The following is a 17,314-nucleotide window of genomic DNA, read 5'->3' as shown; positions in this document are numbered from 1 at the left end:
TAAAAGATCCGACAATGAAATACTACCCTACAACTTTATTAAGTGTTCCATTAAGATCTGCTGTGAGAAATTGATCAATCACAATCGAATGTGAGGAAAATAATTAACTATGATTGATTAATTTCTTAGGACTTAAGGATTACTACACCTATTGTATAGATTGAACCTTAAAAAATTTCGACATTTTTCTTGACCACAAGTTAATAAACCTGTTAAAAAAAGAAACAGCGTCAATAATATTCGAACAGATGAACCACTTAACACGCGAATTTAGTTCAAATAATTTATGTACAAAATTCGGACGTGAAATAAATTTGTTCTACCTCGCTTTTTTTACTTCGGTAGAACATTCCTAATTTGACCGAATAAGTAACATTTATTTCGCCACCAATAATTCCTAATTTGTAATCTACAGTCGCAATAATCCATAGTAGATTTGGTAGAATATTTCTGAATATTTCTGAATTTCGATATCTTTGGACCATTGAATACTTTTCTAGAAACATTATGTATCCTGTACATATTTTCTCGATAACGAAAAATGTTTAAACGTTCGCAAAAAAATTATCTTCGTTCCAGGACACTCGACGAGCTCCGGGCACCTATCGATGACGACGGTGAATGTCTGCCAAGGATATGCGCCAGAAGATGAACAAGATCTTTTCAACAGAAAACTGAATCGCCCAGCATGCCGAGTATTTTCCGCAAGAAGTAAACTCCCCTTTGTGTCTTATAGCAAGAAATTCTGTGTGAGAAAATCTCACGTCGGCAAGAGATTCGCGAGTGCAAGCACAAAAAATTGTTCTTAGACATAAATGTATAATGTTGTTTCAACGAATGTTAACTTATTTTTTTATCGCGCTAGCTCTGTGAGTGACGTGTAAATTATTTTGTTTAAATATTAACACGGTCTGAGGAGTTTAGAGATAAGAAAATACGAATGTTTTTTCACGTTTTGTAAAATTCGGATGTCCATTGTGTCTGCACTCTCGCAGCGTTTGGAATTTTTTCACTTTCTCATGATCCTCTTTAGGTAAAAGAAAAGAAAAAGAGTAAATTCAAAACGCCTCGATTAACAGTAATTAATGTTTAATTTCGAAGTCTGTCACTTTACATAGTAATAAACAAACGTCATAGATCATATATCATATCAAATTGTATATCGCATATCCGCATATACATATATATATGTATATAATACACAAGTGTTTTCCTCGTAGAATAATTTACAAAATCAGACTTTCTAGAAATACAGATATCCTGTTGCGTCCTGCTCCTGCTCGGTTCTGTTTTCAGTTATTTTTTTCTTTCTTTTTTTATATAATCACAGCTTATCCTGATACGTAAAAAAAACATCGCTATTGTATTTTCCTTTTTCCGTTCAATAATTAATCGACACAATCAGAGAGTTTCTCTGAGATATTCGTAAACTGCGATATGAGAGTTAAAGTTTCTCTGGGATATTCGTAAACTGCGTCGTAGTGAAATGCTGTGCCACAGATTCTGGAATATTTATCATAGTAGGTTGCGCCGGAAGTATAAGCTGAAATAAATATCAGTGATATATTTGTATGATATTTGTTTTCAGTGAAAGATTAGTTTTTAACATAAATTACAATCCTTGTATAATTTTAATTTAAATATGAAAAGTAAATAAAATGCAAACAGCAGGAATAGTTTTTAGTTGTTGAAAAATGTATCCGGCACAAACGCTTTAGGAGCTTATATCTATAATATATATGTATATTAACTAAAATTTACTAGCTTACCTTATCTTATTACTCATTAGGTCATAATCCTGCTCTAGAATCCGTTTTAATGTGCTATCTGTAGCAAGATCATCGCCTGGTTTCATACTGGCTCCAGATTGGCTACCACCACCCACTGTGTTCATCGTCACTTGTTTCACCCATGTAATCAGAACTACTCTCTGTATCCTCTTCTATGTTTACGTCCTATAAATTACAAATGTAATTCTTATAAACTTTTCTTACTTTCGCAGTCCTCGATCTGCAATATCATACGGATAAATTAAATCATGCAGTAAATTAAACCTTTCATAGCGCGGCAACGTTAAGAAAATTACGCCCTCACACAACACGATAGTCAATCAGCGTTACACATATTTTTCAAGTTATTGCTACTATCTCTTTCTGTTATTAAATTATAAAAGTTCTGAAACGTCCAAAATCAAATTTGTAACTTGAAAATGAAACTTACTTCCGTATAATAATCAGCGTGTTGGCCTGAACTGCCATCTTCGGAAATTCCGGTCGTAGATGATGCAGCTCGACTGCCACCGCTTCTCGCTCTACGACGAGGTTCTTGATGCTCTGTTTCGTTTCGATTAAGCGCTTTGACATCTTATGGCTTCTCTTTTTGCGTTTGTCCCAAGACAGATTCCAACCCTTACACAATGATAAAATATATTTATATTTCTTTAATGTGTACTTTAATATGATTTGTACAAGATTAAGTAGCTTCGCTAATGCTTTTCTAACTTACTTGGAAGCATGAAGTATTCCACTGCTTTTCTACCTCTTAATGACATCAATGACATCAAGCATCTGCAAACAGTTTATTTTATAGTTAGTTTAAACTGCGAGTTTCCGTACGATGACAAAATTACTTATATCTACTTGTACATACAATATAAGTTTATTTCTATATTTTATAAATCTGTAATTTGATGTAATTGTTCAAATACAACTTTAGTAGGTTACCTCTCTACTTTTGCAATCTATATCTCTTTCATATTGCAAGGATACTTTTTACTAAGTTCATAATTAAATTTGCATTTTACACTTACCTATATACTTTTGCACGTGAAATGTAGCCAGGTATTAGGCATAAACAAATCTGATAAATAAATTGAAAATAGGTTAAGCACGTTTCCCGTGTTGATAAACTATTACGTAATGCGTTCCGAAACCACCACATATTCTACGTCTCACCCCTACTCTCCGGCAGCTAAACGATATACAGTTTTTCGCTTTTTTTAGTGAAACCGTGATCTAACAAACGTTTTACTTAGTATATTCGGAACTAACAAACTATTCCGCATCGATTGACCACGGTTTGAATCGAAAATTGTAAAGAATTCTATATTTACCCGCTAAATTAACACTAAAAATTATTTTTGTGATTACGTAAAAACTATTAACTAACAAACGTTCTAATTAGTCTAACAATCAATAACAAACGACTAACAATCGATTCGTAAAAAAAAATGTCGTAAGTCGAAATTGTCCGGCTAACTTCTATGAGGTAGTCATGTGACCTGGGACCCACTACATCAAAGGTGCCAACACTCAGTGTCACTACCGTCGTAGAGTTAGCAGACAAATATTGAATATTTTGGAATTATTCTTTTTCATATAATTTGGGAATCATTTGGGGAAGTTTGGGAAAATTGTTTAAACATTTGGGAAAGAATAGATTTTTTGTTATTAACAAAGTCACTATCTGCTAACTTGACGCTCAATAAATTTTGTTAATAACAAAAAATCTATTCTTTCCCAAATGTTTAAACAATTTTCCCAAACTTTCCCAAATGATTCCCAAATTATATGAAAAAGAATAATTCCAAAATATTCAATTTGTCTGCTAACTCTACGGCGGTAGTGTCACTACTGTATGTACTTAAGGTGAAATTTCATGGGCAGTGAAAAGCCAGCAGCAGATCGTACTGAGTGGCTACAAAATAGAGAAGTTCTAGAAACTCGAGAATCTCTCTATTTTGTAGCCAATCAGTACGATCTGCTGCCCGGTGCCGTTACATGCGGCGTAACTTGCGGGACTTGCGTAAGCATAACTTTCCACCGACCAATCACATCGTCTCATTTCAGTATCAGCTTCGCCTAGTTATTTTACGCTCTTTACGCTATTGTCGTTACGCTGAATCCAATTTCTGGCGGAAGAAACGCTGATGTATGATGTGTAGATCGAAATAATTGCGTGTTCAATATATCGTCCGAGATCAAAACATGTTGGTACAAGGGAGGGCATTTTCATGCACATCTAAAAAATTTTAATACAAAGCAATTATAATAAAAGATGTTTTTCCTCCCGTTTATTTCTTTGACGATAATAACTTTACACGTCAAAATATGCAGTATATCGCTATACAATAATATTGCTGCCTTATTTTCAGGACCGTTGCACACTGCTGATTACGCTTTGGATGTATATGTATCCTGGCAAACTCTCGCAGCCAAAAATAAGTCAATGCGATTTAATCTATTAAAAAATATTAATTTAATATAGCAACGATTAAAGTCTCTGGAAGTTTATTCTCTCAATGACGATTATACTATATGTACCGTGCGTCTTTCGTCGAATTTATTAATCTGCTTAATATGAGTGGAAGCTGAAAAGACCGACGAGCCTTTCTCTTTTTCATTGACGATGGAAATAGATTAATAAATCAGCGATTATGCGTACAGTGGATAGTTGTCAATTGAAACTTTCTATTTTAATAATATTACAATTTTTGCTAGGGGTATGTTTGCATGTGTGCATGTGTATGCATTGCGTGTTTACGCAAGCATGTATAATATGATTCGGTTGATGTACATATTAAAGGTCTACATTATGTTCTAGAGCAAAAGAACGATACCTTAAACCATATTAAAAACGATAGAAACTGATGTGCAGTTGATAAGACATTTACGATAGGATCCCAAGTATTTTGTAACGTGAGTTTCTGATGGAGTATCGTAAATAAACGATTCACTAAGCATATTAAAAATGATAGAAACTGATGTGCAGCTGATAAGACATTTACAATAGGATCCCAAGTATTTTGTAACGTAAATTTCTGATAGAGTATCGTAAATAAACGATTCACTATAACCATATTAAAAACAATAAGAAATTTTTTATCGTTTTTTATCGTTGGCGGTTATCAGGGTGACTACGTTTACACGACCCAATTTACGCCGAAGTTATAACATATGTCGTGTAAACGCTCTTTTACGACGAAGTTTTACTACGCGTAGTAACTTTATTGTAAAAGAGCGTTTACACAGCATCTAAAGTCAGATAGTTACAACATTGATGTTATTACTTTGACGTAAATCGGACCGTGTAAACACTGTAAACGTAGTCAATGTTGATATCGAGATGCGAATGCAGAGCTGATGAGATCTTCGAGATGAGCGAATTGCCGCTGCGCAATTCCCTGAAGAATCTAGAATAATCTGCGTCGATTAATTTCCACCGATAAATACATTAGATTTGAATTAATAAATAACTGATTACTTTATAGATTAAACTAAATCGCCATTTATGGTCCGCGCTGGATCTTGGTAGCCTAATTATTACATATATATATGGTTCCATGTCAACCGGGACAGGGCCGTCTCCAAAATTCTATTAAACCGATTAAAATGGTTTAGGGCTTAAAATCTTTGTTTTTGTGTGCTCTATCAAATACAGTGTGGTACTTTTGAAAATTCAATATGGCGGTCAAAATATGGCGCTTCATATGAGTTAAAAACACAAATCATATAATTAAATTGTTGTTTCTAATGGAAAAGAGGATACATAGCTTGTGAGTAGATAGCACTAAGATTTGGATGTCTCTCAAAAAAATAAAAATAGCGGATCCAATATGGCGGACGAATTTTTCTTAAATTCATCAGATTCACTTGAAACTTGTTACTCGGGGCGTTTTTGGGGTCGCTGATTACGAAATTGAAGTCAGTTTAGAGAAATTCAAAATGAGATAAAAGTTGGAGAGTTCAAAGAGGACCAATAGACAATTTTATTAGATTTTGAGTCCGGGACCTGTGTTAAGCCCAATAGGATCCAAGTCAAATTATTTAAATAGAAGCCCCCTTTTTATGATATCATCTTTTTCTACTAATTAATATGAACAACTTTTGTCTGAAACATTTTTTTATTTGCCTTATACTTTTTGAGATATTCAAGAAAAACTTGGTATTTTTTTCAATATTTAGCTTACAATAGATGTTTGTCAACAAATGTTCGTCGGAGTGAAAAGTGGTACAGGACTTTTTGACTTGATTTGGTTTCAAGAATATACTGTTGCAATAGTATTCTAATTTCTTTAAATAATTGTGTATGTACACATGAAAGCTTCAAGAAAATGTATACACAAATATTTAAAAAAATTAAAGTATTATTGCAATAGCATATTCTTGAGACCATATCAAGTCAAAAAGTCTTGTGTCATTTTCCCCTCCGACAAGCATTTATCAAAATATAAGCTAAATATTTAAAAAATTACCAAATTTTTCTTGAATATCTCAAAAAGTATAAGGCAAATAAAAATGTTTCAGACAAAAGTTGTTTATATTAATTAGTAGAAAAAGATGATGTAATAAAAAAAGGGAGTTATTATTTTAAAAAATTGACTTGGACCCTACTGGGCTCAACATGGGTTCCAGACTCAAAATCTAATAAGATCATCCATCATGGGTTCCAGACTCAAAATCTAATAAGATCATCCATTATTCCTCTATAAACCCTCCAACTTTTATCTGAAACATTTTTCTAATAAACCAATACTTTCTGAGATAATTAGTGAAGATAATTGGCATACAAAATAAAACTCACCTTGTATAATTAGATATAAATAATAATTACAGTTTTTGTATTATGTTATAGTGTTACGTCATTCTTTATCAGTGGAAATTCATACAGTGCAGAGTAGCATGGAGCAGTTTTGAAGAAGAAAGAGATAGAAAAATAATATCAATATTATTTTCTTAATATTGTATGTAATACTATTATTAAAAATAACAATTTGATAAAATTTAATAATCTTCATTAAAATGTTTTAATTTTTAGCAATATTAAATAAATATTATCTAATATTACACAAATAATATTATTGCGTTTACAATATCAATATTATTTTAAAATTGTATGTAACAATACTATTAAAAATAATTTAATAAAATTTAATAAAAATTATTAAAATGATTTTTTAATTCCTAGCAATATTATACAAATATCACGCAAATATTATAGTAATTTTACCGTAATATTACTGATATATTGCAGTAATATTACCGCAATATTACTGAAATAAATATCAGTAATATTACTGATATTCATTTTCGCGGACATTTTAATATTACTGAGATATCTCAGTAATATTACTGCAATATTTCTGATACATTTCATTGTAATATTGCAATCGAAAAATAATATTGCTGCAATATTTCTGCAATATTATGTGCTGTGTGGGACGTTTCCCGTGTTGATAAACTATTACGTAATGCGTTCCGAAACCACCACATATTCTACGTCTCACCCCTACTTTCCGGCAGCTAAACGATATACAGTTTTTCGCTTTTTTTAGCGAAACCGTGATCTAACAAACGTTTTACTTTCGGAACTAACAAACGATTCCGCATCGATTGACGACGGTTTGAATCGAAAAATGTAAAGAATTCTATATTTACCGGCTAAATTAACACTAAAAATTATTTTTGTACGTAAAAACTATTAACTAACAAACGTTTTAATTAGTCTAACAATCGATAACAAACGACTAACAATCGATTCGTAAAAAAATGTCGTAAGTCGAAAATTGTCCGGCTAACTTCTATGAGGTCAAGATATAGGCTCTGGTGCGGAGCTGTGCGGAGCAAACTGCGGGCTCCATCTTTCGGAAAGAGACGTTAAGCCGTTGGTCCAAAGGGTTAAAGTGAGAGGAGAAAGGGTAGTAGTGTAAAGGTTTGGGTAACGTTCCTTATAAAAACGCCTTGCAAACCCTGCGGAGATAAGCAATAAAGATAGTTTTAGTTTAGGTAGTTCTTTTTTTAGTATATTTATGCAAATAGATAATTTTCAATATGTAAGTAAAATTCTCTATGATTATTTAAAGCATTAAAAAACGTCAATTTACAATATAATTGTTGTAAAATATAGAAAATAGTGAATATTTCTTATGATTTATTATAATTTAATACAACTTGTATTTTTTCATAAAAATAGAAAAAATAGTATTAAATCTTTTATGGATTCACCATGCTAAAAAAAATATTAGCCACGTATTATACAGGGAATATATTGACATAAAAAATTCAAATGTTTTTTACGTCATGAAAACTTGTTTAATGCTGTGTAAAAAGATGTAGAAAGTTGTAAATAACTTTTTGGATGATATTTTAGGAAAATCTTTGTAAGTTTAATAATAATTTTAATATATACATTGTTTAAAAAGTCAATATATTTAAAATACAGAGACACTACTACAGACTTATTGACTTGGTTATTTTATTTAGTCCTCTTGGACACTTGAAATTAGTATCCACGCAATAGAATTTTTCTCCAAGATTTTTGACTATTCTTTGTTAAGACCCGATCCGATATTAAAAGTGCTGTTTTTCTCTTCAGAACATGTACATACTAGTCTACTATCAAACGTTCAAAACAATGAAGAAGATGAAAGTATGTTAACTGAAGTTAGTGAAGACTCAGTGTTGGTGCCCCAACCAACATGCAGCAATGCGAGCAGCAATGCGAGCAGCAATGTATCAAACTTATTGCTAGTGTGTGCCATAAAACTCCGGAAAAATTAAATTAAACTTAAGTAAAAGTACGGTTCTATATATTACTTTATTAAACATTTTAATAAATTTATTTTATGCGTTGAAAATCAATAATATTTTAGAAAGAAAGTCAGACAGATTGAGGCTGCGTTCGTCTTGACGCTTTCAGCGCTGAAAGCATCGCTCTATCTTCGTTTGATGTTCGATGTGCAACAAAGATAGAATGATGCTTACAGCGCTGAAAGCGTCAAGACGAACCCAGCCTGAGCAAGACGAACGACGAATTTTACGAAATCGTTATCGCAACATTACACGAAACCAATATAAACGACCTGACGGAGTTGATGGATTTTTACTTCTACTCGGAGAAGGATTATTTAAGGAAACTACCATACAGAAAGCGAACCGAATTAGAAATGAAATTCCTTGCTATGCTCATGGAAGAGCAAGATAAATTAAATAACCAATAACAATTAAATAAATCATATTTACTTTATGTTCATGCACTTAATCTGCTATCTGATATAAAAGAAACTTTTTTTACTACGTTATTGTTATTATTATATCTATTTATTTTTATTATTACAATTGTATTTTTTATTACATTAATATTAAGTATGACTATATTATTGTACTTAGGTATATTTAGTTTCAAACAAATACAAGTTATTTTCAAACAAAATATATTTTTATTATGACACATCACCTTACGAATAAGTTTATCCAGTGTTTATATCTATTATACACGCTTTACCAACTTACATCTACTTACAGTACTACTTATTCTACGGGAAAAAATCTATCAGAATCAATTGACCCGACAAAAACTTTATATTCCTCAGTGTTATCATTATCGTCAATTTATCGTCAATCATTAATTAAAAATTGTTTTGAAACGCTTTTTCTCACTGGTAATAATTTTATAATTTTACTGCGTAGTACTTGTTTTAAATAGACACCAACATTGTTTTAATTTATTTAATAATACGCAAATAATAACAAACAATTTTTCAGAATTCATTTTTAGCGATTGAATGTTGTAGCAATTGGGCCATATTGGTGACAATATGGGCGCGTTCAGCAGATACAACTGTTCGTCTTATCAACACTCTGCGTTGATTGTTTGGTTCTAAAAGTAAGAGCCAATCATGTTCGACTGCTACTTAGCGGCTTGGTTTGCTGAACGCGACCAATTTTGTAAGTTATAAATGGAGTTTGTTAATGTGACAGATGTATTGCATGATGTATGTATGTACATACATACGTGTGATTCCGATCCGCATAAATTTGTTTTCTAATGTCCCATGCAGCGGAAAATGCGAAAGCGTAGTCTGTGCGTGCCAAATAATATAGGCCTAGTTTACACCGATCATTTGATACGCGTATTAAATAATAAATAACTAGTAAATAAGTCTGATTATTGGCTGATCAGTTCAAATATACTATTTGATACGCGTATCAAGAGATCGGTGTCAATCGGTGTAAACTAGGCCATACCTATAACCATACCTGTGGCATAAGGCCATTGCACGTTATGCTGGTCTACAACCTTGCTTTAAGTGCCCATCTACAATAGGTGTTTTAAGCCCTAAGCCTTAAGAAATTGTTCAATCACAGTTGAATTTGAGGAGAATAATTGACTGTGATTGGTCAATTTCTTAGGGCTTAGGGCTTAAAACACCTATTGTAGACGGACACTAATGCTAGGTCTACAATGCGAGTCGTAAAGTCGTGAGTCGTAAGAATTGACCAATCACAATCGAATTTGAGCAGAATAATCGACTGTGATTGGTCAATTCTTACGACTCACGACTTTACGACTCGCATCGTAGACCTAGCATTAGTTGTAATCGTAAGTGCCCATCTACAATAGGTGTTTTAAGCCCTAAGCCCTAAGAAATTGACCAATCACAGTTAATTATTCTCCTCAAATTCAACTGTAATTGAACAATTTCTTAAGGCTTAGGGCTTAAAACACCTATTGTAGATGGGGACTAAGCAGGCCGTAAGAAAATAGACCAATCACAGTCGATTATTCTTCTCGCGCTTGAAGAATAATCGAGTGTGATTGGTCTATTTTCTTACGGCCTTATGATTAAAACTAAATCTTTGTTACGTGCAATGGCCTTAAATAACCTTTAAGCGGGGAGCACACACTTCTGCACAACGCATATTGCGTAAGCATAAGAAAATTGATTGGTCCATACACATGTGCATAAGGAAATAAACCAATCAGTTTTCTTATGCTTACGTATTATGCGTTATGCAAAAGTCTGTGGTCCCTGCTTTATTTTGCCCTCCTTGCTGGTTTGGGTTAGGCTTTTTGGAGGTAAAGCTTCCCCTTCTCCCGCTACGCAGGAGAGGCGAAACTCACTGCAACCACGCATGTACACCACATACATATGTATGTACATACTTTGCAATGTATATATTTTATAGATATATTTATTTATAATTGAAAGTCAAGTAATGCATTATAAATACAGATATATTTCAAATTCGCACACTTTGCATGCGCGTGTAGCCACGAAGCATGCGCATGTGGCTACGGGGCATGTTCATGTCGCTACTGTCACTAATAACTAGTAGTGACTAGTAGTCGCAACATTTCGTCGGTATGACAAGTTTCATAACCTGAATAGTCATCAACTTTAACGATTAATATTTCGTTTCGCTGGGTAGAGCGGCGCTTATTTCTGCCAAATTTTATCGATATCGAGGTAAGGATTTTAAATTGTACAAGTACCGCTGTTAATTAGAACAAAATTTTGAATTATGGTTTTAAGCATTTGTATGGGTAACCTTTATAAGAAAAAATCAAGTCGATATCTCATCGGGCCTAAGAGATATTGAAGAATCCGTGAAAACATATTTTACCCCTTTTTACCCTGTTAAAGATCGAATTTCTAAAAATTCCTTCTTAGTGGATGCTTACATCATGGAAGGAATATACTCCTCGAATTTCATGTTTCTAGATTTAAGGGTTTGGGCTGGGCGTTGATAACCCAGACACCAAAAATATTTATGAATATTTATGATAAATATTTATAAATATTTTGAAAATTTATATTATAAAGTAAATATTTTATAAAGATTTTTTATAAAAATTTTGGAATAATACAAAAATTATTACTAACAACATATAAAATATATTTTAGAAATGTATTGAAAAATATTTCTTGTATATAAACTGAAAATGTTTTTTGATATCTTTTGGCAATATGATATAAATATTTATTTATGTCATATGTAAACATTTCGATCATATTAGATATATCTGTGACAAATATTGTAGTATTATTTTTAAAAATATTAAAAATACATTCGATAATATTATACCCAGATAACACTTGTTAATTCATATATGTTTTATATACATATGTTTTCTAAATGTTTTATATATATATGTATATTAGGGTGGTCCGTTCTTTTCGACTTTTAAATTTATTCTGCGGCACCCCTCAGAATGTTTCCAATTCGCAAAAAAATAATCTCTACCAAAGCTCAGTTCGATCGGATAACAGAAACCCGTGTCCCCGAATTTTTAAACATTTGAGTTCTTTTGTATTAACTGACGGTTGTATTAAACTTCCATCAACATTGGTTTTTAAAGCGTATTTTCCACAAAAATCGGCCTAAAACACTTTTCTTTTTTTAACATGTGTGTCTTGCTTTTCTGCATCGTTTGAGACCTTATACGTCTCATTTAAACAATTAGGTAAATTGTTAATAACTAAAAAATAAAAATAAATAGTTATTGGATTTATTGCTTGATCAGCTGGAAATAGTATATTGTATATACAACTAGTGGAAAAAGTGGTCGATTCTGAATGAGTGTGAAGTTGGTCGCACGAGCGAAGCGAGTACGACCATCAACTCATTTGGGCTCGACCACTCTTCCCACGAGTTGTTCATACTATTTTTCCTAACAAGAGCGTGAAACAGGCCGCTTTTCGCGCTTGTTTTACAATTTCATTTCTCCACTAGTTGAGAAATGGCTCCATGTTTCAACGCTTACGTCATCATTGCGAAATGGATCGTTTTGCTCACTCAAAACAAGCGCGAAAAGCGGCCCATTTCACGCTCGCGTTAGGAAAAAATTATGTATGGGCTACAAAAGTTATAGTAGTATGTTTAGAACCAAAAAAGAACAAAAATTAAAAGATTACTCTATTACTCTATAAAATAATCAGTTGGAAAACTTTAAACGCGTTTTTCTCGAAATTACAATTTTGTAGCTGGGCGCTCGCGTATCTCTGCCAATTTTTATCCGAATGGCTTGAAATTTGGACAGAATGTTTATAACAAAATTGTCTTCAGTTAAACGTACAATTTTTTATTGAACAATTAGTTTTTAAAAAACAATTAAAAAAGTGAAAAAATTTTCGGTTAAATTTCGAATTTTTTTTTAGAACTGCGCCATTTTGTTAAAGATTAATATTTCAAAAAATCCGTACGCTTAACTAAAACTACATTCGTATAATTCAAAATGACACCAATTTTTTTTATTTTAGACATCCCGTTCTGACGGAACATGAGCGCCCGCGCACCCACATTTTTTTGCGGAGGTACACGGTATCACACGCTAAAGGCGCAAATATTAATATTTTTCAACGATTTTTTTGCAATATATTCAATATATGTACTTTAAAGAAATAAAAAACCAATTTCATTAAATTTATTATTTCTCGGGAAAAAAAATTCACGAAAATAGCATTCTTTTTCTGGCCATTACAGTGGTTTCCCCCTTAAGTCTTCTCAGGTCCCCTCCTAGAACACCGAGGGGCTCTCAACTATGTCAGGACACAATAAATGCACTAACTATTTACTTTTATTTTTAGTTATTAATAATTTACCTAATTGTTTAAATAAGGCGTATAAGGTCTTAAACGGGGCAGAATAGCAAAGCACACATGTTACATAAAAAAGAAAAATCCTCTAGGCCGATTTTTGTGGAAAATACACTTTAAAAATCAATATTAATTGTATAACAGTTTAATAGGGAATTCAAATGTTTAAAGAGCCGGGGGCACGGGTTTCCATTATCCGATCAAGCTGAATTTTGGCAGGGATTATTTTTTTGTAAATTGGAAACATTTTGAAGTGCCCATTAAAAAAAATTTTTTGTCGAGTAAATAAGGATTACTCTAATACAGGGTCAGGAAAAAATATCGGGGTTCCAAAATATCTCAAAAAATTTTAGTTTTGCAAAAAAAGTTTTAAATAAAAGTTGTAGGATTTAAAAAGTTACTGACTATATTCGACTTATTTAGGTGGAGTCGTCAAGTCAGTATCACTATAAATTTTTTAAATTAAACTTATTTTTTATTGCATATTCTTGTAGTCCTTCCCGCACAGCATTTTATTTTTCAGATAGATACATAAAATTTGAAATGTTGCTATATAGCAGATACGTAGCAATCCGTATGAATCAAGTACTAGATATACATGTTTAGTACCGATAAATGTCCGCGTCTAGATACATAATTACGTTCCGTATCGGATACGTATATGACAATATATGACAATATATATTCAATACGTGTTAAATACGTAAATTATGTATTTGATACGTATCTGTAATATTGCAAATACGCGTTTAAAGTGTACCGTGTAAATCATATCCATACATTGGAGGGATAAAAAGCCTTAGTAATAATCAAATTTTAAAAATATTAACTTGTGTGCATAGATACAATTTATATATTGTATAAATTGCATTTATGCACATAAGTCAATATTTTACAAAATTTGATCACTAAGGCTTTTGCTCTTCTCTCTCTCTCTCTCTCTCTCTCTCTCTCTCTCTCTCTCTATATATATATATATATATATATATATATATATATATATATTATACATATATACATATAGGTAAATATGAAGTTAATTACCTTGAGTGAATAAATAGAGTTAGAACGAACTGACTGACAGAGTAAAGAAATGGCGGTAACAGAATAGCCAACTTATATAACTAGCGACATCTTAACAAAACACTCCTCCTTAATCAGAATGTGCCTTGGATCATGTATAAACTCAGCACAAATTTAGCTCCTTGATGCATCTAAAATGCTTTGGTCCATTTAAATTCTTAGTCAGAACGTCAGGACACATTTCCTCAGTTGGTAAATATTTTAAAGTGACTTTCTTCTTCTCTATATATCACGTACAAAATGATGCCTGATATCTATATGTTTAGTGTGGGAATGGAACATATGGTTTGTTGCCATTTTTTGTGCAGATTGACTGTCGTTGAACAGTTCTGCGGAGAAAGATTTTTTAAATAGATTATACAGCAGGTTCTGTAGAAATATAGCTTTCCTGCATCCATCAGAAAGTGCCATATATTCTGCTTCTGCACTACTTGTTGCAACAGTCCATTTATTTTTGTCGTTGCTAGACATAGCCTCGGCAACAGTGAGTGGCTCACTTTCAGACACAAAAGTACTATAAAGAATGTAGTCAGGGAACTCTTTAGAAATTCTATGACTAGAGTCAAGCTCAACAAGGTCTTCTTTCCCCGCTAATTTTTCTAAGCCCGTTCCCTTGACAATAGTTTCGCTAGATAGTAGATAGGGACAGTGGGAATCTCGTTAATCTATTTATGCGCGTCACTAATTAGATGACGAGGCATTTGGCTATTTGTTTTGTTAAAGGCAAAGCGACTGCAAATTATGCACAGCCACCCTGAACTTATAACGATATTGCAGGGCGGTTTGCTGTCGGTGTTGCAGCTTACACCCTGGACGTGTTTGAAAGGAGCTGTCTAGCAGCTCACACCTTTACTATTCATGCACGCTCACATTCTTCTTTCTCGTCCGCTGATGCGGAGGCACCCAACTTTACGTGCCATTCCGACATGCACCACTACTTGCGGTCGCGTTCCGCCCTGGCATATAACGGGTTGTTATGCCGTTAAATCTCCTCCAATTTAGCCATGAGCCCCAAAGGACACGAGTCGTAAGCGTACGCAGTTAGGCAGGCGTTAGGCCCAGACTACGCAACTCACCCTTGCTTCTGGAGCACCAGACACCTCGCCATGAGATCGTAATGGCGGTGAAACAAACATTATCACGCGGCACTCCTGTGCGCTCCGCCACCTGGTCCACTAGATCTCCACAAGATCGGTACTTCACCATCTTGCGCTCATGAGACACCTTTAATGCCGTTTCGCTGGATACTACCTGCGCGTTTACGATCACTGTCTCACCACCCTTAACAATGGTCAAGTCGGGCCGCCTCAGTCCGGCAGAGGTTGAATAGGCTAATTCCGCATCAACATGCTATCCCTTCTGTTGTAAGAAGCCACCGACTCGACGACATAGGTTGTTGTGCCATAGGATTCTCCCTCCGTGCGTTCTGAAGCAACGCTGAACGCAGTGAGCCGGCGTCTCGATATCGGGACAACCGGCATGACAGCGAACCTCGCGCCCAACACGACCTCAGGAAACTCTTGTTCTAGACGGAATACAGTTAGCCCGTATGTGATGATAGTGCACGTAGTCGGCTCCGGGAATGAGGTCGGCACCACTCGACACCCAGTGCGAACTCAGTTTTGACGTTTCCGCCTTCCTGAGCCCGCTCCCATCACACGACTCGCGCAACCAGGCTGCACACTGTTGTCTGAGCTCAGCGGTTGTAGTCACTCTATTGCCCCGGAAGCGCATCTGGTTTTTTATACCATACCAACCGCCTAGCCACAAAAGTGGTTTCGGCGGCGGCGCGCGCCGCAGGCAGAGTACTTCGGCACAACCGCTACAGTCGGTTAAACTTCAAGATGAGGCATACCAAGCCCGCCACTCTGTATTGGCACATGGAAATATCCAGCCGGAACATCATGGGGAAATCGCAACCATCGTTTAATGGCCGTGCGTACCATAATATCAACGCCCTTTAACGTTTTGGCCGTGACTGTTCCCACTATCCAACGGTGATACCGTGGTAGGAGAAAGTCACGCAAAAGCCTCAACCGTTGTTGCGGCTTCAGAGGCGCTTTCGTAAGTTGCTCGATGGAATGAGTTAGGCGCGGATCATTGGCGAATTTTCTAGCACCTTCGTACATGCAGCCCAGGTACGCCCAGATATCGACAGGGGATCTTTGCGGGATCAACGCTCCCCCCACGGTGAAGTAAGGTGTTGTGTCAATCTTCACTTTTTTGTCTCTACCGGACGCCACCATGGACAGCACTCTTGTTTTCTTTGTGTTGATGGTTAGTCCATTTCGCGCAAAAGTAGCCTGAAGCCGTGTCAAGTTCTCCTGCAGACCAGACCTGGTAGAGGCCATGAGCACAATGTCGTCAGCATAGCCTCGGGCGTTGATTAGCTCACCACCCATCTGATAGCCAACATCCTCCGAGAGAATTGCCAGTGCTCTTTCTACGACCAGATTGAACAGCAACGGCGACAACGTATCACCCTGTCTCACGCCACGGCCGATCTTAATGGCCGACACTTCACCGGTGACGGATCCAATCACCGTTTGTGCACCCGAATAGATAGCTTTAACGTACTCTCGAAACTCTTCAGGGAGCCTCAGCTTTTCGAGAGTCTTGTGTATTGCGGGGTGCGAGACCGTGTCGAATGCCTTCGACAGATCAACGCACGCCAGATGTAACGTACGACACCGCCTCCGAGCATCCCTGAGCACGGCGGACAGGACTGTGACGTTCTCACACACCCCATCCACCGGCCAGAAACCTTTTTGGCGAGTGTCAAAAATATTCAGGGCTGCTAAACGCTTAGCAAGAATCTTGTGAAAGTGTCTTATTATTACGGATTCTATACTG

At 34.9% G+C, this 17,314-nt stretch overlaps 2 protein-coding genes and 1 long non-coding RNA gene across 4 annotated transcripts in view; 2 read left to right on the top strand and 1 right to left on the bottom strand.

The window, feature by feature from the left end:
* The window catches only part of Rhogef2 (Rho guanine nucleotide exchange factor 2), a 250,749-nt gene extending 249,073 nt beyond the window's left edge, over window positions 1-1,676 (top strand). Inside the window, exon 27 of the mRNA XM_071791544.1 lies at window positions 580-1,676. Within this exon, the coding sequence (XP_071647645.1) occupies window positions 580-612 (33 nt within the window). The 3' untranslated portion in view covers window positions 613-1,676. The remainder of the gene's footprint in view (window positions 1-579) is intronic.
* Window positions 1,677-1,811: 135 nt separating this feature from the next.
* Window positions 1,812-3,095, bottom strand: LOC139820945 (uncharacterized). Its single transcript, XR_011734138.1, has 4 exons — window positions 2,810-3,095; window positions 2,506-2,567; window positions 2,221-2,408; window positions 1,812-1,955 (listed from the first exon to the last, which is right to left on the bottom strand). It is a non-coding gene; the product is annotated as an uncharacterized lncRNA (long non-coding RNA).
* An 8,003-nt stretch (window positions 3,096-11,098) lies between these two features.
* The window catches only part of Pfas (phosphoribosylformylglycinamidine synthase), a 189,821-nt gene continuing 183,605 nt past the window's right edge, over window positions 11,099-17,314 (top strand). The window contains exon 1 of one of the 2 annotated variants that reach the window (XM_071791552.1): window positions 11,099-11,248. The gene's annotated coding sequence lies outside the window, so the exon portion shown is untranslated. The remainder of the gene's footprint in view (window positions 11,249-17,314) is intronic. The other variant, XM_071791547.1, reaches the window with a different exon arrangement.

The sequence above is a fragment of the Temnothorax longispinosus genome, chromosome 10, assembly GCF_030848805.1.
Source record: "Temnothorax longispinosus isolate EJ_2023e chromosome 10, Tlon_JGU_v1, whole genome shotgun sequence".
In the NCBI taxonomy this organism is placed as follows: Eukaryota; Metazoa; Arthropoda; class Insecta; order Hymenoptera; family Formicidae; genus Temnothorax; species Temnothorax longispinosus.
The sequence above is the reverse complement of the archived record's forward strand: the minus strand, read 5'-3'. Positions and strand labels throughout refer to the sequence as shown.